Source organism: Pecten maximus, chromosome 11 (genome assembly GCF_902652985.1).
Source record: "Pecten maximus chromosome 11, xPecMax1.1, whole genome shotgun sequence".
Lineage (NCBI taxonomy): Eukaryota > Metazoa > Mollusca > Bivalvia > Pectinida > Pectinidae > Pecten > Pecten maximus.
Genome location: NC_047025.1, coordinates 34926162 through 34951547, shown reverse-complemented (window position 1 = coordinate 34951547; position 25386 = coordinate 34926162). Strand labels below are relative to the sequence as shown.

Sequence of the window (25386 nt, the reverse complement as noted above, 5' to 3'; positions counted from 1 at the left end):
GCTATATAGATGACCCTTAAAAGATGAACGATAAAATGTTACTGATATCTACGGCATCTAATCGCTTAGCCGCCAGAAATACCCGCAGCTCATACCCTGCGCCACACCAACGTTCTAAAAACGAATGTCAATGATGAAGTGATGGTCGGCCCGATATCCTGACAGGATCAGAGTGACAAGTCGTCCATTAGATGATATGAATACCTGGCTCGCAATGTACACATACATGGATGCGAATGTACACATATTATAAATTCAAATCTTACCTATGTGTTGGTAATCCGAAGGAAAGATTTCAATTTCCTGTCGTAGTTGTACTGTGATGAATATTTATGTGTACAATTTGCATCGATGTATGTATATACATTGCGACCCAGGTATTCAGATCATCTATTAGACGACTGGGCATTATTATCATAGACGGGTATCGGGCCGACTACCACTGCGCCATTGAAGCGTTCTTTTTTAAGAACGCGGATGTGGCGCAGCGGTATAAGCTGTGAGTATTTCAAGCAAGACGACTGTATGCCGTAGATCGTGAGTTTTAGGCCCGGTCGTAGTTGTACTATGATGAATATATATATATATATATACATGTAAATATATTAATAATGGAGGGATGAACAAAAACTTCCTGACAGTATATGCATTTACATGATTTATGATTGAAGACAGGAGGAAATCAAACTTTGTTTTATAAACAAAAGGCGACTCCTAACTACCCGTTAGTTGTACACTCTTACTGAATACCTCTGGAAACAAAGATTATAAACACGAGGACGTAGAATCATGGATATTTTCATAAATTTTAAAACAGAAAAGTGTCATACTGATCGATATGATATTCTTATAATTTCATTTTAACTGTCATAAATATCTGACATTGTTCATCATTTGAGCGTACGTTCGCGTTATCTGTTTGATGTTCTATAGTCCGCATATACTGCACACATCGTTTTAATTTGTGAGAACACTCAATCCTTCCCTAAAATCTATGTAAATTGTAGTATTGTGTATGTTTTTATGTAGTTTTTCCACTGCAGATAACCATACCATCCGTCGTAGGCCCAAAGTGCATCGTAAAATGCCAGAGCAATGGATGATGCCGAACCCGTCGTGCCAGCAAATCCTGACTGCATGGTGGCTGTCTCACCTGAACAGAATGCAACGAAGTTAAGTCACGTGATGACACGTGGCCAATTTATCATCCTTAATAGAAAGCATTTTCCAGACGCAGTTAACTCAAAATATTAGTTAAGAAATTCTCCTTAAATTCTGTTATGATTTCCTATGGATATACTTTGAATTAAGACATTTTCTCAAGTTCAGGAACATTCACGAAACTGGGGCCTGGTCAAGTCCTGGTAATATATATCAATACACAGATGTTATCATCTATGCTATTATTCAGGCAATTTAACGTAATTATGTTTTTTTCATGTTTTGATTATTTGAATAATCATGTGATTATACAATATGTAAGGAGAAATATATACCTCGTCCAAGCCATACAAATCCGCCAATGATGATGATGACGAGGGCTATGAGCTTGGCGGCGGTAAAGAACACTTGTACACTTGCGGCTAGCTTCGTGTCCCAGCAATTAATGATGGCCAGAGTAACTATAAATGTTGATCAGAACAGTGAAACATAATTAATGATGGTTAGAGTAACTATAAATGTAGATCTGAACAGTGAAACAGTAATTAATGATGGCCAGAGTAACTAGAAAATAATATCGAAATAGTGACACAGTAATTAATGTGGATGTAGAACAGGGTTGTGATCACAAAATGTCAGATAGCTCATTTATTGTAGCGGAAGTATCAAATGGGCGTTAACTGATTTACTTTGAATTAAAACGAGAGTTTCTGGAAGAAAAAACAAACTTACGGATAGCCAATGCCGCAATGACTTTGACAGGTGTTTGAGGAGCGCCACAGTAGTCGAAAAATGTGACCATGTATTCGGCAAAGGTAAGGGTGATGATTGCAACAGCTGAAGGGGTTAACACAATGATCTTTGTCCAGGCAAATAGAAAGGCGAGTATCCTCCCTAGTCCCGCCCAAAGATATGGATACTCGCCTCCCGACTTGGTTATCAGGCAACCAACTTCCGCGTATGACAATGAACCTGTTATTTCAATAATTCAACAGTAGTGTTAGCGAATTAAACATATTGATCATAACTACAAAGTCGATTAGCATGCAAATAACAACAAACATATTCAGAGGCATCAACATTCACGAGTACCATTCTGTATTAATCAATTAAGTAAAACAGACCTGCAATAACACATATAACGGAACATGTAGTGAAACTTTATTTATCTATTCATTTGCTTGCCTTTTTAAAACAAGGATGGAAACCATTTAAGGACGTAACGTACCCAGAAGAGAGAGAATCCCGGCAGATACCCACACAATCAGGCTGAGGCCAACTGACCCAGTTTCAGTAAGCACTCCTTTAGGAGATATGAATATGCCAGAACCTGCATCAAAATTTTACATAATAAAGTGTTACATGGTAAAGTGTTTCATGATAAAAGTGTTACAAAATATCGTGTTACACAATTAAGTGTTACACACTTTACACAATAAAGTGGTTCACAATAAAGTGTTACATGATAAAGTGTTACACAATAAAGTGTTACACAATAAAGTGGTTCACAATAAAGTGGTTCAAAATAAAGTGTTACATGATAAAGTGTTACATGATAAAGTGTTTCACAATAAAGTGGTTCACAATAAAGTGTTACATGATAAAGTGTTACATGATAAAGTGTTACACGATAAAGTGTTACACAAAGTGTTTCACAATAAAGTGTTACACGATAAAGTGTTACACAATAAAGTGTTACATTAAAGTGTTACACGATAAAGTGTTACACAATTAAGTGTTACATGATAAAGTGTTACACGATAAAGTGTTACACAATTAAGTGTTACATGATAAAGTGTTACACAATAAAGTGTTACATAATAAAGTGTTACATAATAAAGTGTTACACAATAAAGTGTTACATGATAAAGTGTTACACATAAAGGTACACGATAAAGTGTTATATAATAAAGTGTTACATCATAAAATTTAATAAAGTGTTACACAATAAAGTGTTACACAATAAAGTGTTACATGATAAAGTGTTACACAATAAAGTGTTACACGATAAAGTGTTACACAATAAAGTGTTTCACAATAAAGTGTTACACAATAAAGTGTTTCACAATAAAGTGTTACACAATAAAGTGTTACACAATAAAGTGTTACATGATAAAGTGTTACACAATAAAGTGTTACATATAAAGTGTTACACAATAAAGTGTTACACAATAAAGTGTTACACAATAAAGTGTTACACGATAAAGTGTTACACAATAAAGTGTTACACGATAAAGTGTTACACGATAAAATGTTACACGATAAAGTGTTACATTATAAAGTGTTACATGATAAAGTGTTACACAATAAAGTGTTACACAATAAAGTGTTTCACAATAAAGTGTTACACAATAAAGTGTTATATAATAAAGTGTGACACAATAAAGTGTTACACGATAAAATGTTACATGATAAAGTGTTTCACAATAAAGTGTTACACAATAAAGTGTTACACGATAAAGTGTTACACAATAAAGTGGTACACGATAAAGTGTTACATGATAAAGTGTTACACAATAAAGTGTTACACAATAAAGTGTTACAGAACAAAGTGTTACACGATACAGTGTTACATGATAAAGTGTTACATGATAAAGTGTTACACGATAAAGTGTTACACAATAAAGAGTTACACGATAAAGTGTTACACGATAAAGTGTTACACGATACAGTGTTACATGATAAAGTGTTACATGATAAAGTGTTACACAATAAAGTATTACACGATAAAGTGTTACACAATAAAGTGTTACACAATAAAGTGTTACATAATAAAGTGTTACACAATAAAGTGTTACACGATAAAATGTTACATGATAAAGTGTTTCACAATAAAGTGTTACACAATAAAGCGTTACACAATAAAGTGTTTCACAATAAAGTGTTTCACAATAAAGTGTTACACAATAAAGTGTTACACGATAAAGTGTTACACAATAAAGTGTTTCACAATAAAGTTACCCGATAAAGTGTTACACAATAAGTGTTACACGATAAAGTGTTACACAATAAAGTGTTACATAATAAAGTGTTACACAATAAAGTGTTACACGATAAAGTGTTACACAATAAAGTGTTTCACAATAAAGTGTTACACAATAAAGTGTTACACAATAAAGCGTTACACAATAAAGTGTTTCACAATAAAGTGTTACACAATAAAGTGTTACACAATAAAGTGTTTCACAATAAAGTGTTACACAATAAAGTGTTACATAATAAAGTGTTACACAATAAAGTGTTACATGATAAAGTGTTACACAATAAAGTGTTACACAATAAAGTGTTACATGATAAACTGTTACACAATAAAGTGTTACACAATAAAGAGGTACACAATAAAGTGTTACACAATAAAGTGTTACACAATAAAGTGTTACATGATAAAGTGTTACACAATAAAGTGTTACACAAGAAAGAGGTACACAATAAAGTGTTATACAATAAAGTGTTACATGATAAAGTGTTACACAATAAAGTGTTACATGATAAAGTGTTACACAATAAGTGTTACACGATAAAGTGTTACACAATAAAGTGTTTCACAATAAAGTGTTACACAATAAAGTGTTACATGATAAAGTGTTACACAATAAAGTGTTACACAATAAAGTGTTACATGATAAAGTGTTACACAATAAGTGTTACACGATAAAGTGTTACACAATAAAGTGTTTCACAATAAAGTGTTACACAATAAAGTGTTACATGATAAAGTGTTACACAATAAAGTGTTTCACAATAAAGTGTTACATTATAAAGTGTTACACAATAAAGTGTTACACAATAAAGTGTTACATTAGCAAGTGTTATAAAATATAGTGTTACATAATAAAGTAATACATATATATTCAAAATAAAACAAGTCAAACGTTAGTTTAAATAATAAATTTGGCATGTCATACAGCAGAAACATGTAGCACAGTGAAGGAATACAAGCAATACACTTTTGTGAATCGCTTTAATTTATGATCCGTGACCTCGACGAGCGAAATGGCGCTAATGTAGACATAGACAGCGAATGTAACTATAGGATATTACAGGTGAGGAAGGTTTGTATAAGGTATAAAACGTCAATAGTAATGATATGGTTCCCACGAATCTACTATTTGTGCTCACTACACTATCAGATCAGCACAATAAAATCAGAGTATTTTATAGAGGCCACCTAAAAGTTCATCGACTTTATATTGCTGTTAAAAATGACAGAGATTCACACCACTTTTCAAGCAAGAACATCTTGGACTAAATGTGTATCTACCTGAAGTAGGAAGTTGGGGGTGGAGGGTCACTTGTGTGTCAGATTTATTTACAGTGAATGTTAACACATAACGTCAAATTAACTATTATTCTGTTGATAAAAAACTCAACGGTAATGAAATAGAAAGAATGACTTATAAGTTTAAGCGGTTTGATTAAAAAATGATTAACCAATAGGTCACAAAGCCCAACGTTGACGAATTTATAAACCATTAAAAGGAAGAACTGAAAAAAATCTGCTTGTTTGGAGGATAATGTGTGAGTCGGCAGATAGGTTGAATCTATAGACAATGAGTGCTTTACTGGCAGTGATAACTTAAAGTTTACCTAAGGAACACCGCGATAACCGATCTATAGCATATGTTCAGATGCTGGGCTATTTCTAGAATAGATCTGTTTACTTGTTGTTTCGGTCGAATGGGAGAATTGTGTACCAGAGTTTACATTTCACGATGCTCCTCCTCCTTTTGTATTTTTTTTTTAAACTTCATTTAATTTGATATCTACAAATAGCACTAGTGTTCAGCTAAATGTAATATTTACAACTAAAATTTAACATAACCTCATAACCCCTCCAAAATTAGAAACAGCTCAATTATTACAAAGCTACAAACCCTTTTATTTATTATTCCGCTGTGACCTGGAAACAATATGATTTTATTCAATATGAAGAAAATGTAATACCGTCTTTTATTTAAACGGGTAGTTTCAAATTTGAATACGAGTATCCAGAGAATGACGAAAGACCGATGACAGAACCAACACTGTATCCGGGGTATGGTGGACAGACTTACTGATGACAGAACCAACACTGTATCCGGGGTATGGTGGACAGACTTACTGATGACAGAACCAACACTGTATCCGGGGTATGGCGGACAGACTTACCGATGACAGAACCAACACTGTATCCAGGGTATGGTGGACAGACTTACTGATGACAGAACCAACACTGTATCCGGGGTATGGTGGACAGACTTACTGATGACAGAACCAACACTGTATCCGGGGTATGGTGGACAGACTTACCGATCACAGAACCAACACTGTATCCGGGGTATGGTGGACAGACTTACCGATGACAGAACCAACACTGTATCCGGGGTATGGTGGACAGACTTACTGATGACAGAACCAACACTGTATCCGGGGTATGGTGGACAGACTTACCGATGACAGAACCAACACTGTATCCGGGGTATGGTGGACAGACTTACTGATGACAGAACCAACACTGTATCCGGGGTATGGTGGACAGACATACTGATGACAGAACCAACACTGTATCCGGGGTATGATGGACAGACTTACCGATGACAGAACCAACACTGTATCCGGGATATGGTGAACAGACTTACCGATGACAGAACCAACACTGTATCCGGGGTATGGTGGACAGACTTACTGATGACAGAACCAACACTGTATCCGGGGTATGGTGGACAGACTTACTCATGACAGAACCAACACTGTATCCGGGGTATGGTGGACAGACTTACCGATGACAGAACCAACACTGTATCCGGGGTATGGTGGACAGACTTACTGATGACAGAACCAACACTGTATCCGGGGTATGGTGGACAGACTTACTGATGACAGAACCAACACTGTACCCGGGGTATGGTGGACAGACTTACTGATGACAGAACCAACACTGTATCCGGGGTATGGTGGACAGACTTACCGATGACAGAACCAACATTGTATCCGGGGTATGGTGGACAGACTTACCGATGACAGAACCAACACTGTATTCGGGGTATGGTGGACAGACTAACTGATGACAGAACCAACACTGTATCCGGGGTATGGTGGACAGACTTACTGATGACAGAACCAACACTGTACCCGGGGTATGGTGGACAGACTTATTGATGACAGAACCAACACTGTATCCGGGGTATGGTGGACAGACTTACTGATGACAGAACCAACACGGTATCCGGGGTATGGTGGACAGACTTACTGATGACAGAACCAACACTGTATCCGGGGTATGGTGGAAAGACTTACTGATGACAGAACCAACACTGTATCCGGGGTATGGTGGACAGACTTACTGATGACAGAACCAACACTGTATCCGGGGTATGGTGGACAGACTTACTGATGACAGAACCAACACTGTATCCGGGGTATGGTGGACAGACTTACCGATGACAGAACCAACACTGTATCCGGGGTATGGTGGACAGACTTACCGATGACAGAACCAACACTGTATCCGGGGTATGGTGGACAGACTTACTGATGACAGAACCAACACTGTATCCGGGGTATGGTGGACAGACTTACCGATGACAGAACCAACACTGTACCCGGGGTATGGCGGACAGACTTATTGATGACAGAACCAACACTGTATCCGGGGTATGGTGGACAGACTAACTGATGACAGAACCAACACTGTATCCGGGGTATGGTGGACAGACTTATTGATGACAGAACCAACACTGTATCCGGGGTATGGTGGACAGACGTACTGATGACAGAACCAACACTGTATCCGGGGTATGGTGGACAGACTTACTGATCACAGAACCAACACTGTATCCGGGGTATGGCGGACAGACTTACTGATGACAGAACCAACACTGTATCCGGGGTATGGTGGACAGACTTACCGATGACAGAACCAACATTGTATCCGGGGTATGGTGGACAGACTTACCGATCACAGAACCAACACTGTATCCGGGGTATGGTGGACAGACTTACCGATGACAGAACCGACACTGTATCCGGGGTATGGTGGACAGACTTACTGATGACAGAACCAACACTGTATCCGGGGGATGGTGGACAGACTTACTGATGACAGAACCAACACTGTATCCGGGGTATGGTGGACAGACTTACCGATGACAGAACCAACACTGTATCCGGGGTATGGTGGACAGACTTACCGATGTCAGAACCAACACTGTATCCTGGGTATGGCGGACAGACTAACTGATGACAGAACCAACACTGTATCCGGGATATGGTGGACAGACTTACCGATGACAGAACCAACACTGTATCCGGAGTATGGTGGACAGACTTACTGATGACAGAACCAACACTGTATCCGGGGTATGGTGGACAGACTTACTGATGACAGAACCAACACTGTATCCGGGGTATGGTGTACAGACTTACTGATGACAGAACCAACACTGTATCCGGGGTATGGTGGACAGACTTACTGATGACAGAACCAACACTGTATCCGGGGTATGGTGGACAGACTAACTGATGACAGAACCAACACTGTATCCGGGGTATGGTGGACAGACTTACTGATGACAGAACCAACACTGTATCCGGGGTATGGTGGACAGACTTACCGATGACAGAACCAACACTGTATCCGGGGTATGGTGGACAGACTTACTGATGACAGAACCAACACTGTATCCGGGGTATGGTGGACAGACTTACTGATGACAGAACCAACACGGTATCCGGGGTATGGTGGACAGACTTACTGATGACAGAACCAACACTGTATCCGGGGTATGGTGGAAAGACTTACTGATGACAGAACCAACACTGTATCCGGGGTATGGTGGACAGACTTACTGATGACAGAACCAACACTGTATCCGGGGTATGGTGGACAGACTTACTGATGACAGAACCAACATTGTATCCGGGGTATGGTGGACAGACTTACTGATGACAGAACCAACACTGTATCCGGGGTATGGTGGACACACTTACCGATGACAGAACCAACACTGTATCCGGGGTATGGTGGACAGACTTACTGATGACAGAACCAACACTGTATCCGGGGTATGGTGGACAGACTTACTGATGACAGAACCAACATTGTATCCGGGGTATGGTGGACAGACTTACTGATGACAGAACCAACACTGTATCCGGGGTATGGTGGACAGACTTACTGATGACAAAACCAACACTGTATCCGGGGTATGGTGGACAGACTTACTGATGACATAACCAACACGGTATCCGGGGTATGGTGGAAAGACTTACTGATGACAGAACCAACACTGTATCCGGGGTATTATGGACAGACTTACTGATGACAGAACCAACACTGTATCCGGGGTATGGTGGACAGACTTACTGATGACAGAACCAACACTGTATCCGGGGTATGGTGGACAGACTTACTGATGACATAACCAACACGGTATCCGGGGTATGGTGGAAAGACTTACTGATGACAGAACCAACACTGTATCCGGGGTATGGTGGACAGACTTACTGATGATAGAACCAACACTGTATCCGGGGTATGGTGGACAGACTTACTGATGACAGAACCAACACTGTATCCGGGGTATGGTGGACAGACTTACTGATGACAGAACCAACACTGTATCCGGGGTATGGTGGACAGACTTACCGATCACAGAACCAACACTGTATCCGGGGTATGGTGGACAGACTTACTGATGACAGAACCAACACTGTATCCGGGGTATGGTGGACAGACTTACCGATGACAGAACCAACACTGTATCCGGGGTGTGGTGGACAGACTTACTGATGACAGAACCAACACTGTATCCGGGGTATGGTGGACAGACGTACTGATGACAGAACCAACACTGTATCCGGGGTATGGTGGACAGATTACCGATGACAGAACCAACACTGTATCCGGGGTATGGTGTACAGACTTACCGATGACAGAACCAACACTGTATCCGGGGTATGGTGGACAGACTTACTGATGACAGAACCAACACTGTACCCGGGGTATGGTGGACAGACTTACCGATGACAGAACCAACACTGTATCCGGGGTATGGTGGACAGACGTACTGATGACAGAACCAACACTGTATCCGGGGTATGGTGGACAGATTACCGATGACAGAACCAACACTGTATCCGGGGTATGGTGTACAGACTTACCGATGACAGAACCAACACTGTATCCGGGGTATGGTGGACAGACTTACTGATGACAGAACCAACACTGTACCCGGGGTATGGTGGACAGACTTACCGATGACAGAACCAACACTGTATCCGGGGTATGGTGGACAGACTTACTGATGACAGAACCAACACTGTATCCGGGGTATGGTGGACAGACTTACTGATGACAGAACCAACACTGTACCCGGGGTATGGTGGACAGACTTACCGATGACAGAACCAACACTGTATCCGGGGTATGGTGGACAGACTTACTGATGACAGAACCAACACTGTATCCGGGGTATGGTGGACAGACTTACTGATGACAGAACCAACACTGTATCCGGGGTATGGTGGACAGACTTACTGGTGACAGAACCAACACCGTTACCGAGGTATGGTGGACAGACTTACCGATGACAGAACCAACACTGTATCCGGGGTATGGTGGACAGACTTATTGATGACAGAACCAACACTGTATCCGGGGTATGGTGGACAGACTTACTGATGACAGAACCAACACTGTATCCGGGGTATGGTGGACAGACTTACCGATGACAGAACCAACACTGTATCCGGGGTATGGTGGACAGACTTACCGATGACAGAACCAACACTGTATCCGGGGTATGGTGGACAGACTTACTGGTGACAGAACCAACACCGTTACCGAGGTATGGTGGACAGACTTACTGATGACAGAACCAACACTGTATCCGGGGTATGGTGGACAGACTTACTGATGACAGAACCAACACTGTATCCGGGGTATGGTGGACAGACTTACTGGTGACAGAACCAACACCGTTACCGAGGTATGGTGGACAGACTTACCGATGACAGAACCAACACTGTATCCGGGGTATGGTGGACAGACTTATTGATGACAGAACCAACACTGTATCCGGGGTATGGTGGACAGACTTACTGATGACAGAACCAACACTGTATCCGGGGTATGGTGGACAGACTTACCGATGACAGAACCAACACTGTATCCGGGGTATGGTGGACAGACTTACCGATGACAGAACCAACACTGTATCCGGGGTATGGTGGACAGACTTACTGGTGACAGAACCAACACCGTTACCGAGGTATGGTGGACAGACTTACTGATGACAGAACCAACACTGTATCCGGGGTATGGTGGACAGACTTACTGATGACAGAACCAACACTGTATCCGGGGTATGGTGGACAGACTTACCGATGACAGAACCAACACGGTATCCGGGGTATGGTGTACAGACTTACTGATGACAGAACCAACACTGTATCCGGGGTATGGTGTACAGACTTACTGATGACAGAACCAACACTGTATCCGGGGTATGGTGGACAGACTTACCGATGACAGAACCAACACTGTATCCGGGGTATGGTGGACAGACTTACCGGTGACAGAACCAACACTGTATCCGGGGTATGGTGGACAGACTTACTGATGACAGAACCAACACTGTATACGCGATATGGTGGACAGACTTACTGATGACAGAACTAACACTGTATCCGGGGTATGGTGGACAGACTTACCGGTGACAGAACCAACACTGTATCCAGGGTATGGTGGACAGACTTACCGATGACAGAACCAACACTGTATCCGGGGTATGGTGGACAGACTTACCGATGACAGAACCAACACTGTACCCGGGGTATGGTGGACAGACTTACTGATGACAGAACCAACACTGTATCCGGGGTATGGTGGACAGACTTACTGATGACAGAACCAACACTGTATCCGGGGTATGGTGGACAGACTTACTGATGACAGAACCAACACTGTATCCGGGGTATGGTGGACAGACTTACTGATGACAGAACCAACACTGTATCCGGGGTATGGTGGACAGACCTTACTGATGACAGAACCAACACTGTATCCGGGGTATGGTGGACAGACTTACTGATGACAGAACCAACACTGTATCCGGGGTATGGTGTACAGACTTACCGATGACAGAACCAACACTGTATCCGGGGTATGGTGGACAGACTTACCGATGACAGAACCAACACTGTATCCGGGGTATGGTGGACAGACTTACTGATGACAGAACCAACACTGTATCCGGGGTATGGTGGACAGACTTACCGATGACAGAACCAACACTGTATCCGGGGTATGGTGGACAGACTTACTGATGACAGAACCAACACTGTATCCGGGGTATGGTGGACAGACTTACCTGATGACAGAACCAACACTGTATCCGGGGTATGGTGGACAGACTTACTGATGACAGAACCAACACTGTATCCGGGGTATGGTGGACAGACTTACTGATGACAGAACCAACACTGTATCCGGGGTATGGTGGACAGACTTACTGATGACAGAACCAACACTGTATCCGGGGTATGGTGGACAGACTTACTGATGACAGAACCAACACTGTATCCGGGGTATGGTGGACAGACTTACTGATGACAGAACCAACACTGTATCCGGGGTATGGTGGACAGACTTACTGATGACAGAACCAACACTGTATCCGGGGTATGGTGGACAGACTTACTGATGACAGAACCAACACTGTATCCGGGGTATGGTGGACAGACTTACCGATGACAGAACCAACACTGTATCCGGGGTATGGTGGACAGACTTACCGATGACAGAACCAACACTGTATCCGGGGTATGGTGGACAGACTTACCTGATGACAGAACCAACACTGTATCCGGGGTATGGTGGACAGACTTACCTGATGACAGAACCAACACTGTATCCGGGGTATGGTGGACAGACTTACTGATGACAGAACCAACACTGTATCCGGGGTATGGTGGACAGACTTACTGATGACAGAACCAACACTGTATCCGGGGTATGGTGGACAGACTTACTGATGACAGAACCAACACTGTATCCGGGGTATGGTGGACAGACTTACTGATGACAGAACCAACACTGTATCCGGGGTATGGTGGACAGACTTACCTGATGACAGAACCAACACTGTATCCGGGGTATGGTGGACAGACTTACCGATGACAGAACCAACACTGTATCCGGGGTATGGTGGACAGACTTACCGATGACAGAACCAACACTGTATCCGGGGTATGGTGGACAGACTTACTGATGACAGAACCAACACTGTATCCGGGGTATAGCTGACAGACTTACCGATGACAGAACCAACACTGTATCCGGGGTATGGTGGACAGACTTACCGATGACAGAACCAACACTGTATCCGGGGTATGGTGGACAGACTTACCGATGACAGAACCAACACTGTATCCGGGGTATGGTGGACAGACTTACCGATGACAGAACCAACACTGTATCCGGGGTATGGTGGACAGACTTACTGATGACAGAACCAACACTGTATCCGGGGTATGGTGGACAGACTTACTGATGACAGAACCAACACTGTATCCGGGGTATGGTGGACAGACTTACTGATGACAGAACCAACACTGTATCCGGGGTATGGTGGACAGACTTACTGATGACAGAACCAACACTGTATCCGGGGTATGGTGGACAGACTTACTGATGACAGAACCAACACTGTATCCGGGGTATGGTGGACAGACTTACTGATGACAGAACCAACACTGTATCCGGGGTATGGTGGACAGACTTACCTGATGACAGAACCAACACTGTATCCGGGGTATGGTGGACAGACTTACTGATGACAGAACCAACACTGTATCCGGGGTATGGTGGACAGACTTACTGATGACAGAACCAACACTGTATCCGGGGTATGGTGGACAGACTTACTGATGACAGAACCAACACTGTATCCGGGGTATGGTGGACAGACTTACTGATGACAGAACCAACACTGTATCCGGGGTATGGTGGACAGACTTACCGATGACAGAACCAACACTGTATCCATGGTGGACAGACTTACCGATGACAGAACCAACACTGTATCCGGGGTATGGTGGACAGACTTACTGATGACAGAACCAACACTGTATCCGGGGTATGGTGGACAGACTTACTGATGACAGAACCAACACTGTATCCGGGGTATGGTGGACAGACTTACTGATGACAGAACCAACACTGTATCCGGGGTATGGTGGACAGACTTACTGATGACAGAACCAACACTGTATCCGGGGTATGGTGGACAGACTTACTGATGACAGAACCAACACTGTATCCGGGGTATGGTGGACAGACTTACCTGATGACAGAACCAACACTGTATCCGGGGTATGGTGGACAGACTTACTGATGTCAGAACCAACACTGTATCCGGGGTATGGTGGACAGACTTACTGATGACAGAACCAACACTGTATCCGGGGTATGGTGGACAGACTTACTGATGACAGAACCAACACTGTATCCGGGGTATGGTGGACAGACTTACCGATGACAGAACCAACACTGTATCCGGGGTATGGTGGACAGACTTACTGATGACAGAACCAACACTGTATCCGGGGTATGGTGGACAGACTAACTGATGACAGAACCAACACTGTATCCGGGGTATGGTGGACAGACTTACTGATGACAGAACCAACACTGTATCCGGGGTATGGTGGACAGACTTACGATGACAGAACCAACACTGTATCCGGGGTATGGTGGACAGACTTACTGATGACAGAACCAACACTGTATCCGGGGTATGGTGGACAGACTTACTGATGACAGAACCAACACTGTATCCGGGGTATGGTGGACAGACTTACTGATGACAGAACCAACACTGTATCCGGGGTATGGTGGACAGACTTACCGATGACAGAACCAACACTGTATCCGGGGTATGGTGGACAGACTTACTGATGACAGAACCAACACTGTATCCGGGGTATGGTGGACAGACTTACCGATGACAGAACCAACACTGTATCCGGGGTATGGTGGACAGACTTACCGATGACAGAACCAACACTGTATCCATGGTTTTATGGACAGACTTACCGATGACAGAACCAACACTGTATCCGGGGTATGGTGGACAGACTAACTGATGACAGAACCAACACTGTATCCGGGGTATGGTGGACAGACTTACTGATGACAGAACCAACACTGTATCCGGGGTATGGTGGACAGACTTACTCGATGACAGAACCAACACTGTATCCGGGTATGGTGGACAAATGTCTGGAGTATGTGGACTGATACTGATGAAAACAAACGATATCACGGGTCCAGTGCAGTTCATGTCAAAACCACCTGTATCGTATGTTTCCACAACTACATGATGCACAGAAGTATGGTCAGGGGTTGTGGAGATACATGCAGACCAAATGTATCCATTCCAGAACATGAAGACCAATTTCCGTGGGTATTTGCAATGTTTAATCACAATGTGTCCAGGTATGTTTGACAGATTTTGCGAATATCCGTTGGTAAGATTTGCACTGTATCCGGGTTGGTGGAAGGTATGATGAAGCAAATTTGGTTTCTGACGATTGATGAACCATGTATCGTGTTTTTCAATTCCAGCTGATCTAAACATGTAGGTTATGTGACAGTTCTCACCAACTGTTCTACGGTCATGGTGGAAGATACCGATCAGATTCCAACTGGATTCCGTGTATATTGTAGTTGGGTTATGATGTCAGAACCACCGTGGGAGGGACAGAAGAAAGACGAAAAATTATGGGTATGAGTTTACAACTGTAATGAAGACAAATGTTTTCCGGGTGTTATGGACTTTATGCAAACAAATGTTCGGTTATGGCGGAAACATTATTTCATACCACAACATGTTAGGGTATGTGGAATCTGTGAAACGCCACCGTATCCAGGGATGGGCGACTAACACAAATGCGCATCAGAAACACCGACCGGGGATGGTGGCATTGTGAAAAAACACGTACCGGTATTACAATTACAAAGACACTGTATCCGTTGGTGGCATCTTTGTCAAACAACCGTTGTATGATGGAAAATACTGAACAGAACAAGCATGTACACGTGACGGAATGGGCAGACTATATGCAGAAAACTTACTGTATGGGAAACAGATTCTGATGACAAACCAAAGGGGGTTTAATAACTACACAAACAACCTTATCGGTATGTGGAAATACGATACAGAACCAACACTCGGTGTGGAGACTACCGATCACAGAACCAACATGTATTCGGGGTATGGTGGACAGACTTACTGATGACAGAACCAACACTGTATCCGGGGTATGGTGGACAGACTTACTGATGACAGAACCAACACTGTATCCGGGGTATGGTGGACAGACTTACTGATGACAGAACCAACACTGTATCCGGGGTATGGTGGACAGACTTACTGATGACAGAACCAACACTGTATCCGGGGTATGGTGGACAGACTTACTGATGACAGAACCAACACTGTATCCGGGGTATGGTGGACAGACTTACCGATGACAGAACCAACACTGTATCCGGGGTATGGTGGACAGACTTACCGATGACAGAACCAACACTGTATCCGGGGTATGGTGGACAGACTTACTGATGACAGAACCAACACTGTATCCGGGGTATGGTGGACAGACTTACTGATGACAGAACCAACACTGTATCCGGGGTATGGTGGACAGACTAACACTGTATCCGGGGTATGGTGGACAGACTTACTGATGACAGAACCAACACTGTATCCGGGGTATGGTGGACAGACTAACTGATGACAGAACCAACACTGTATCCGGGGTATGGTGGACAGACTAACACTGTATCCGGGGTATGGTGGACAGACTTACTGATGACAGAACCAACACTGTATCCGGGGTATGGTGGACAGACTTACTGATGACAGAACCAACACTGTATCCGGGGTATGGTGGACAGACTTACTGATGACAGAACCAACACTGTATCCGGGGTATGGTGGACAGACTTACCGGTGACATAACCAACACTGTATCCGGGGTATGGTGGACAGACTTACTGATGACAGAACCAACACTGTATCCGGGGTATGATGGACAGACTTACTGATGGCAGAACCAACACTGTATCCGGGGTATGGTGGACAGACTTACTGATGACAGAACCAACACTGTATCCAGGGTATGGTGGACAGACTTACCGATCACAGAACCAACACTGTATCCGGGGTATGGTGGACAGACTTACTGATGACAGAACCAACACTGTATCCGGGGTATGGTGGACAGACTTACTGATGACAGAACCAACACTGTATCCGGGGTATGGCGGACAGACTTACTGATGACAGAACCAACACTGTATCCGGGGTATGGTGGACAGACTTACTCATGACAGAACCAACACTGTATCCGGGGTATGGTGGACAGACTTACTGATGACAGAACCAACACTGTATCCGGGGTATGGTGGGCAGGCTTACCGATGACAGAACCAACACTGTATCCGGGGTATGGTGGACAGACTTACCGGTGACAGAACCAACACTGTATCCGGAGTATGGTGGACAGACTTACCGATCACAGAACCAACACTGTATCCGGGGTATGGTGGACAGACGTACTGATCACAGAACCAACACTGTATCCGGGGTATGGTGGACAGACTTACTGATGACAGAACCAACACTGTATCCGGGGTATGGTGGACAGACTTACTGATGACAGAACCAACACTGTATATGCGGTATGGTGGACAGACTTACCGATGACAGAACCAACACTGTATCCGGGGTATGGTGGACAGACTTACTGATGACAGAACCAACACTGTATCCGGGGTATGGTGGACAGACTTATTGATGACAGAACCAACACTGTATCCGGGGTATGGCGGACAGACTTACCGATGACAGAACCAACACTGTATCCGGGGTATGGTGGACAGACTTACTGATGACAGAACCAACACTGTATCCGGGGTATGGTGGACAGACTTACCGATCACAGAACCAACACTGTATCCGGGGTATGGTGGACAGACTTACTGATGACAGAACCAACACTGTATCCGGGGTATGGTGGACAGACTTACCGATCACAGAACCAACACTGTATCCATGGTATGGTGGACAAACTTACCGATCACAGAACCAACAATGAACGATATTCCACTGATGAGTCCGACATTTTTCTTCATTTTGACTTTCTCCTTCCTTGACACCATGCCGCCATTACTGACAGTCTTTCTCTGTCTCGGACCCGCATCGTCATCTTAAAAAGAAAATGATGGACATATAAAAACATCATGGATAATGGGACTTGGTAAATGGCAGAATTGCTAGAATTACTTGCATCTGATAACCTTATGAAATAAAAAGAAATATCACTCTGGGTCCAGGCAGTTCAGTTGTCAACATCCTGTTTCTCATCTTTCCATAAACTACATATGCACTATAAGTTATGGCAGGTGTTGTCGATGAATCAGCAGACACTTATCATTCCTGAACACCTAGACCTATTTTCCTTGTACTTTTGCAATTGTTTTAAATCTACATATTGTCCATATTTTGTCCTCGATTTCGAATCACATGTTGGTAATTTCCTTATGCCTTTGGTAAGGTATAATCAATTTGTTCTACTTGGATTATATACCATTGTAGTAAAGCTATATCTCAATTTCTCTAGCTGGATTCTATATCATTGTAGTTAATATCTCATTTTCTCTAACTTGATTCTATATCATTGTAGTTAATACCTCATTTTCTCTAACTGGATTCTATATCATTGTAGTTTTGTTATATTTCATTTTTTTCACCCTGGCACCACCAGCCCAGAAGAACAAGACGAAGAAATTATGGAGTTTAAATGAGTATTTACAATACACTGTAATTATTGTACATATTTTTTTTCCTTATTTCATATGGTTATTTTATGCAGTTTTAACTTTTAATAAACCATTTCCTATTTCATATCCCACAACATTGTTAGGGTAACAGTTATATCTTTGTATTCTGCCACCGTATTTCCATGGAATCGGGTAAAACCGACTTAACACAAAATTTGCGCATTTCTAGAAATCATACCAGCCCTTGATGCATATTGCAGTTGTTAATTAAAACAGTGTGACCGGATTATTTCTAATTTACGAACGCGTCTATCATCTGTCATTTTGTGTGCATCATTTTGTTTCTATAGCATGTTGTGATGTCGAAATATGAAAAATGACCTAACTAATTAAAGATGAATATTTCAGCAGTTGTTATCATAAATACATGTATGTATAAATCCCGGAATGTCTAGACTAATTGCAAAAACACATTTAACTTTTGTGTGCCTGATGTCTTTCTACACAATAATTGGAAACATGATTCTAGAATGATATATAAAAAAAACGGACAACAAATCATAAAGGGCTGTTTAATAACAAGTTAATAAAAATACAAACTGGAGAATACCTTACATACATGTAGATATTAATCACAAAACTACCCTCACTTGAAAAATAAACGAATATTTTGTATAGAATACTGATTTCCATCACGGCGTTCGACACCACGTGTTTGTGTGAGGATAATGTGTCCGTGGAACATCTAATGGTGACCGAACATTACATAACAGTTCTACCTATACATGAGTCTTTTATTGACAGTTTGGATGACTAACTAATAACGACATTATTCCCTTTCAAACTCACTGACTGCAGACCAGTACGTCTAGTAACCATGGTTATATATCTCCGGAAGCTATATATAGCCGCTTACTTATATCGGGTATGTATACTTGTGCAGTAGACATGTAATTATATAGTGATTTTAGTATAGAGTGTCGTGTGACATCGCCGTGACACATGATATATAAACGAGAACAGGTGCACTGGTGGCGAAAACATTCAAAGGTAGCAAGCACCCTTAAACCAAACTGCATGAACATAAGGAGTTATACATCTCCGTAACAATTAAGTATAACACAAGGATTTTTTTTTTTAATAATTACAGACTTGTGATTTAGTTTCAACATCAAGGAATCGCGTAGAGTGAATTTCTCGAGGAAGTATAGAATAGTTTTGTTAAAGGACGATCAGAAAAATAACAACAAGGATACTTCCTGCATGATTATTCCTGGAAATTTGAGAAGTTCCAAATGCGTCTTTATTCAAACTATGATTGCACCACCACGTTACCCTACCCTAGCTGTCATGTTGGACCATATACAATAATACCAGCAATTCATCAGGACCATATTAGGATCGTTCCAGGCATGTTTCATCTTAATTCCAATCATGGAATTAGAGAGGTTTTTCGAGAAGACCACCGTGAAGGTCATCTTCGATTTCAGATTGATTTAAAGTGATACCGTTTACACTTGGTCAGGACTATCTTAGGATCGTTCCTGTCTTTTTAAAACGTGTTTACCAGGAAATGAATTGTCGATTTTTTTCGACAATATACATAAATACATAACCTAAAGTTACACACGTGCAGATGAAACAATACGATAAATTGATATCTATTCGGTATAATAAAATAAATAGTGCCCTTGTCTGAGGGGAATATGGAGGATTGTTTCCCCCCCGAGAACATTATCTTCCCTCGGGGAAACAATCCTCCATATTCCCCTCAGACAAGGGCACTATTTATATAATACAATACCTCTACACTTATTATCCAACACGTTTACTGTTTACTTTAATATACGGTCACCACTCTACATTCACTTTACTACATGATCACTGTTGTCCTCTTTAATAGACGGTCACCACACAACATTTATTATACAGAATGATCACTTATGCTCACTGTTTGTTCTTGATGTTGTCCATAAACAGTTAATATATTTCTGAAGAAATGCTAAAGGTTTATAGAAGACTACCTTGACATTGAAACCAACATGCAAAAGCTACTTGTTTAACATGCTAGACGTAATCAGAATATTTTCATATGTTTATCAAGACGTAGGTACGAGCTATGTCGGTAGTGATGCATGACTAACGAAAACAGCTTCAGGCAATGAATGGTATGTGTAATGTGGTCAAAAATGACATTAGTGTTGAAATACCACTTAATACAGGATACTAACGAACGGATGTGTGTAGGATGCGAATCAGCGAAATCAGTATAAAATAAATTAAGGACGTTTTGGATAACATGGCAATTACTGCATGTGGAAATAATATAATCTAACATAGGTCTTTATTCTGGAACAGGGATATATATAGGTGAATCTCAACCCTCGGGTCGGGTTAATTAAGCTGCTCCAACATTCCGGAAGCTTCGTGTTTGGCATCTTAAGAATCTTCCCCCAGGTTGAGATTCCCATGTCTCATCCCTAAGGAGGTGAAATATTCCATTAATCTTATTCTAGGGTTGAAACAAGCTACACGGTCTTTGCATGTCCTCAATAATCATATGACGTCAATTCAACAATACCATGACGTCACTATAACAATACAATGGTAGCACGTCGACGTAACGTCAGTATGAAATAACACCCATACGCACTCACCACATGCATACATGTCGCACGCACGGGAGGCCGTCCTTAAATGACCTTAGCTGCTAATAGGACGTTAAACAAAACAAGCCAAACCAAAGATTGAGATAAAAGGGTGAACAGAGTAAGAGATAAATAATCATTCAACCCCTTGGGAGTGAGACTCTCTCCCCTTGGTTGAAATCATCCTGCTGAATGAGCATGCGTGATTCCATTAATTTTGTACAGATAGCGCAGATTAGGGATCCGCACTTTATCCTAGACAAGGCCATTAAAATATTGTTCCTAATAAAAGTTACAAAGATTAACTGTTATAGGAGCTACTGTCATTTGACTACTGGTATATTGAATCTGATTTCCAGTCCTAGGTTTACAGTATTAAAACCACTCAAGTCAATTGAAATTCGATACATGTTGTGTCCCGTGCTCTTTTATTAGTTTGTTCGCCATAAAAAGTTTAAATGATCAGCTTACCATGAAATGCAGCAAAAATCTACATACCACGTTCTACATTGGACGCCATTATTGACCTTTTAATAAAACTACATTTGATATTAGCAACAAAAACATGAATACATTTTTCGTATTACGTATACGTTTCTCCTTCAAAGACCAGAAAATATTTCTTTTTGTACTTTGAAGGTGTCTGCATGAAGTTACTCTTACACAGTCGTATACAGAGCAATGCAATGCTTTACAATGCGGCCCGTCACACTGTTTCGACCTTTGCGGTATTCAGCCTGTTAACAGCCAAATAGACACAATAATAAACCTCTGAATGAGAAAATAATCACACGGAGAGGTTTTAAGCGTTTCCTTGCAGCTCCACATTTCCCCCTTTTTTGCCCCCGCTTAATCGATTTTGACCTATAATTACGGTTTCGTTATTATGTCGGCACCCTCTGCTTCAATGCGAATTCTTGTAGGACATACCGAATGTAATGTTATTGTTTTGCACTGATTTAGATATTTTAAAATCACGGTTGTGAATACTTAATTATCGTAGAAGTCTTAGTTTAATGATATATATATATATATAATACAGTGATTTTACAGTCATAGTCGCTTTCAGACATATTTAAAACAATCTAAACATATTTAAAGCGAGAAGCTAAATACAAGAAAAACATCCTACGATTGGAAATCTTAACGCAATCAAGCTATAGTCATATCAATGTATCTATACAATCATACACAACGCTAAATATATGTTGGAACACATTCCAAATGTAGTTCCCTGTTAATATGATTTTGACGCCAAAGTTATGTGTTATATTAATTGGATTGACGAGCTACATGTACAACCTACATACAGAACTTACAAACCATACTATAATACAACCTACATACAGAACTTACAAACCATACTATAATACAACCTACATACAGAACTTACAAACCATACTGTAATACAACCTACATACAGAACTTACAAACCATACTGTAATACAACCTACATACAGAACTTACAAACCATACTATAATACAACCTACATACAGAACTTACAAACCATACTATAATACAACCTACATACAGAACTTACAAACCATACTATAATACAACCTACATACAGAACTTACAAACCATACTGTAATACAACCTACATACAGAACTTACAAACCATACTATAATACAACCTACATACAGAACTTACAAACCATACTATAATACAACCTACATACAGAACTTACAAACCATACTGTAATACAACCTACATACAGAACTTACAAACCATACTATAATACAACCTACATACAGAACTTACAAACCATACTATAATACAACCTACATACAGAACTTACAAACCATACTATAATACAACCTACATACAGAACTTACAAACCAAACTATAATAGAACTTCTGTACACAAGATCATAGAACCACTGGCCGAGACATTTTGTATAACATTCCTATAGTTGTGTTGGACAGCCAGAGATCGCTAGTGTTAACTTCCCTCCCACAGATTGCAATCTGTTCTTTCCTAACCATTATCGTATACAAATGTCTCGGGACATCTTTCGTAATATGAACCATGTGACCGGGTTAAATACGAAGTTTCCACGGGGTAACAGCTCATTGTAAAGGGGCATACATTACTTTGGCATAACGACCCATCTGAAAGTCTTAATAGTCAATATGACTTTATAAAAGGACTACCCCGCAGACACGGTCGTCTAGCAGGCTCTAATTATTAGACGGGACTTTATAGGCCAAATAAACACTCGAATAACCAACCATCACAGTAGCGACATCTCGTGGACAATGACGGTGACATTGGTTTGTCCTCTGCGGTACTTTAATGTATGACATCTATTGTTAGGTCATAAATAACTACTCCTCCTTACCTATATATATCGGTTTTATTGTTTTATGATCCACTTATGGTACAGTATTGACATATGTACATTTATTTCGATTTTCCTTCTACTCTTTATTTAAACATTGAATTGTTGGCAGAATGTCCATTGCTGTAGATATTTGAAGCAGTGTTTCAATCCTCCGCTTGCTAACCAACTGACGCCATGCAGCAAGTGTGTATCGCAAAACAGTCGACATTTCCAAATAGAATAATCTGCGTCAATTTTAAAACACTCATAAGTTCATTTTGAATTACGTTGTTACTGTACAAAGGTTGATATTGTGACATTTTAGTACATGTTCTAGGATAACGCTGAAGTAGCTTCATTCTGTAATACCGCGTAACAAGTAGTAACGAGACTGGACGTCGGAGTCTCGGGGACGATTGAAACTGGCGGCCATGTTTGTTTTTTTAAGTCACCTTAAGCTGTGATTCTACATTGACTGAACAAGCCATAGAGTAATAAATGAACTGAGAACATATCGTTTGTATAAACAGAAAGGCTGCTATCTAGCAATGTGAATTTCACTATAGAAAAAATTGAAGTCATACCGTTTAACGGTAAACTGTAATGAAAACCGAATCGGTCGATATTGAAGATCGTGTAGTAGACTGGGCATTGAAGACCGAATCGGTTGATATTGAAGATCGTGTAGTGGACTGGACATTATATTTCTTATCTCTGACGTTCCTCGAAGAATTCAGCCCAATATAAAAACCCCAAAGAGAAGAACATTGTGTTCCCATGATTGTTACTATAAATAGTAAGTTGAAGGTATTGGCTGTCACGAATGTAATTATTCTCTCGATTTCACCCTCATAATCACAATTTTCTTTTCGTGTTTTACAGCAAGCACTTGTTTGCCTTTGTAAATATAAAGCCACACGGCAGAGTGACATAATAAGAGTATTGTCCCCAATACGGTGGAGGCGATCGTAGCTCGCTTCAATCAGCGCGAGACAAAACAAACATTTTATCTATATATTGCGTAACAAGCTAAAGTACATTAGTAAAATCCTTACTAAATACTTGAAAAAAATTGAGTCGTTTGATACAGTCAAACGGCAGCTATACATATGTTTACCAGGGTACTAAACCTGATAGAATGTAGATCGATATATTCGATGACGAATCCTCACCCTATCTATTTACAGACTGACGGACATCAGACTACGTCGATGTCACACTGTATTTGGCTGTATATATACAGGCTACATGCATGTCTACCACCACGAACGGTCAATGACACCCGCTCTGTTTACATTGGATGGAGTTTACGTAACAACCTGAAGTTTCTTATTCTCAGTCACGTTCTAATACTATCTACGCTGTTCTCAGCTAAGACAATAATTCCAGGATCTATAAACATCGATCAGTGATATCTATAT

The 25386-nt window shown here is 41.3% G+C and overlaps 1 protein-coding gene across 1 annotated transcript in view; it reads right to left on the bottom strand.

Annotated features, from left to right (window-relative positions):
• Nucleotides 1–25386, bottom strand: part of LOC117337616 (b(0,+)-type amino acid transporter 1-like) — a 34567-nt gene that overhangs the window by 7947 nt on the left and 1234 nt on the right. The window contains exons 2-6 of the mRNA XM_033898680.1: nucleotides 18286–18417; nucleotides 2390–2491; nucleotides 1894–2133; nucleotides 1497–1622; nucleotides 1054–1153 (exon numbers count right to left, since the gene is read on the bottom strand). Coding sequence (XP_033754571.1) covers nucleotides 1054–1153; nucleotides 1497–1622; nucleotides 1894–2133; nucleotides 2390–2491; nucleotides 18286–18417 — 700 coding nt within the window. The remainder of the gene's footprint in view (nucleotides 1–1053; nucleotides 1154–1496; nucleotides 1623–1893; nucleotides 2134–2389; nucleotides 2492–18285; nucleotides 18418–25386) is intronic.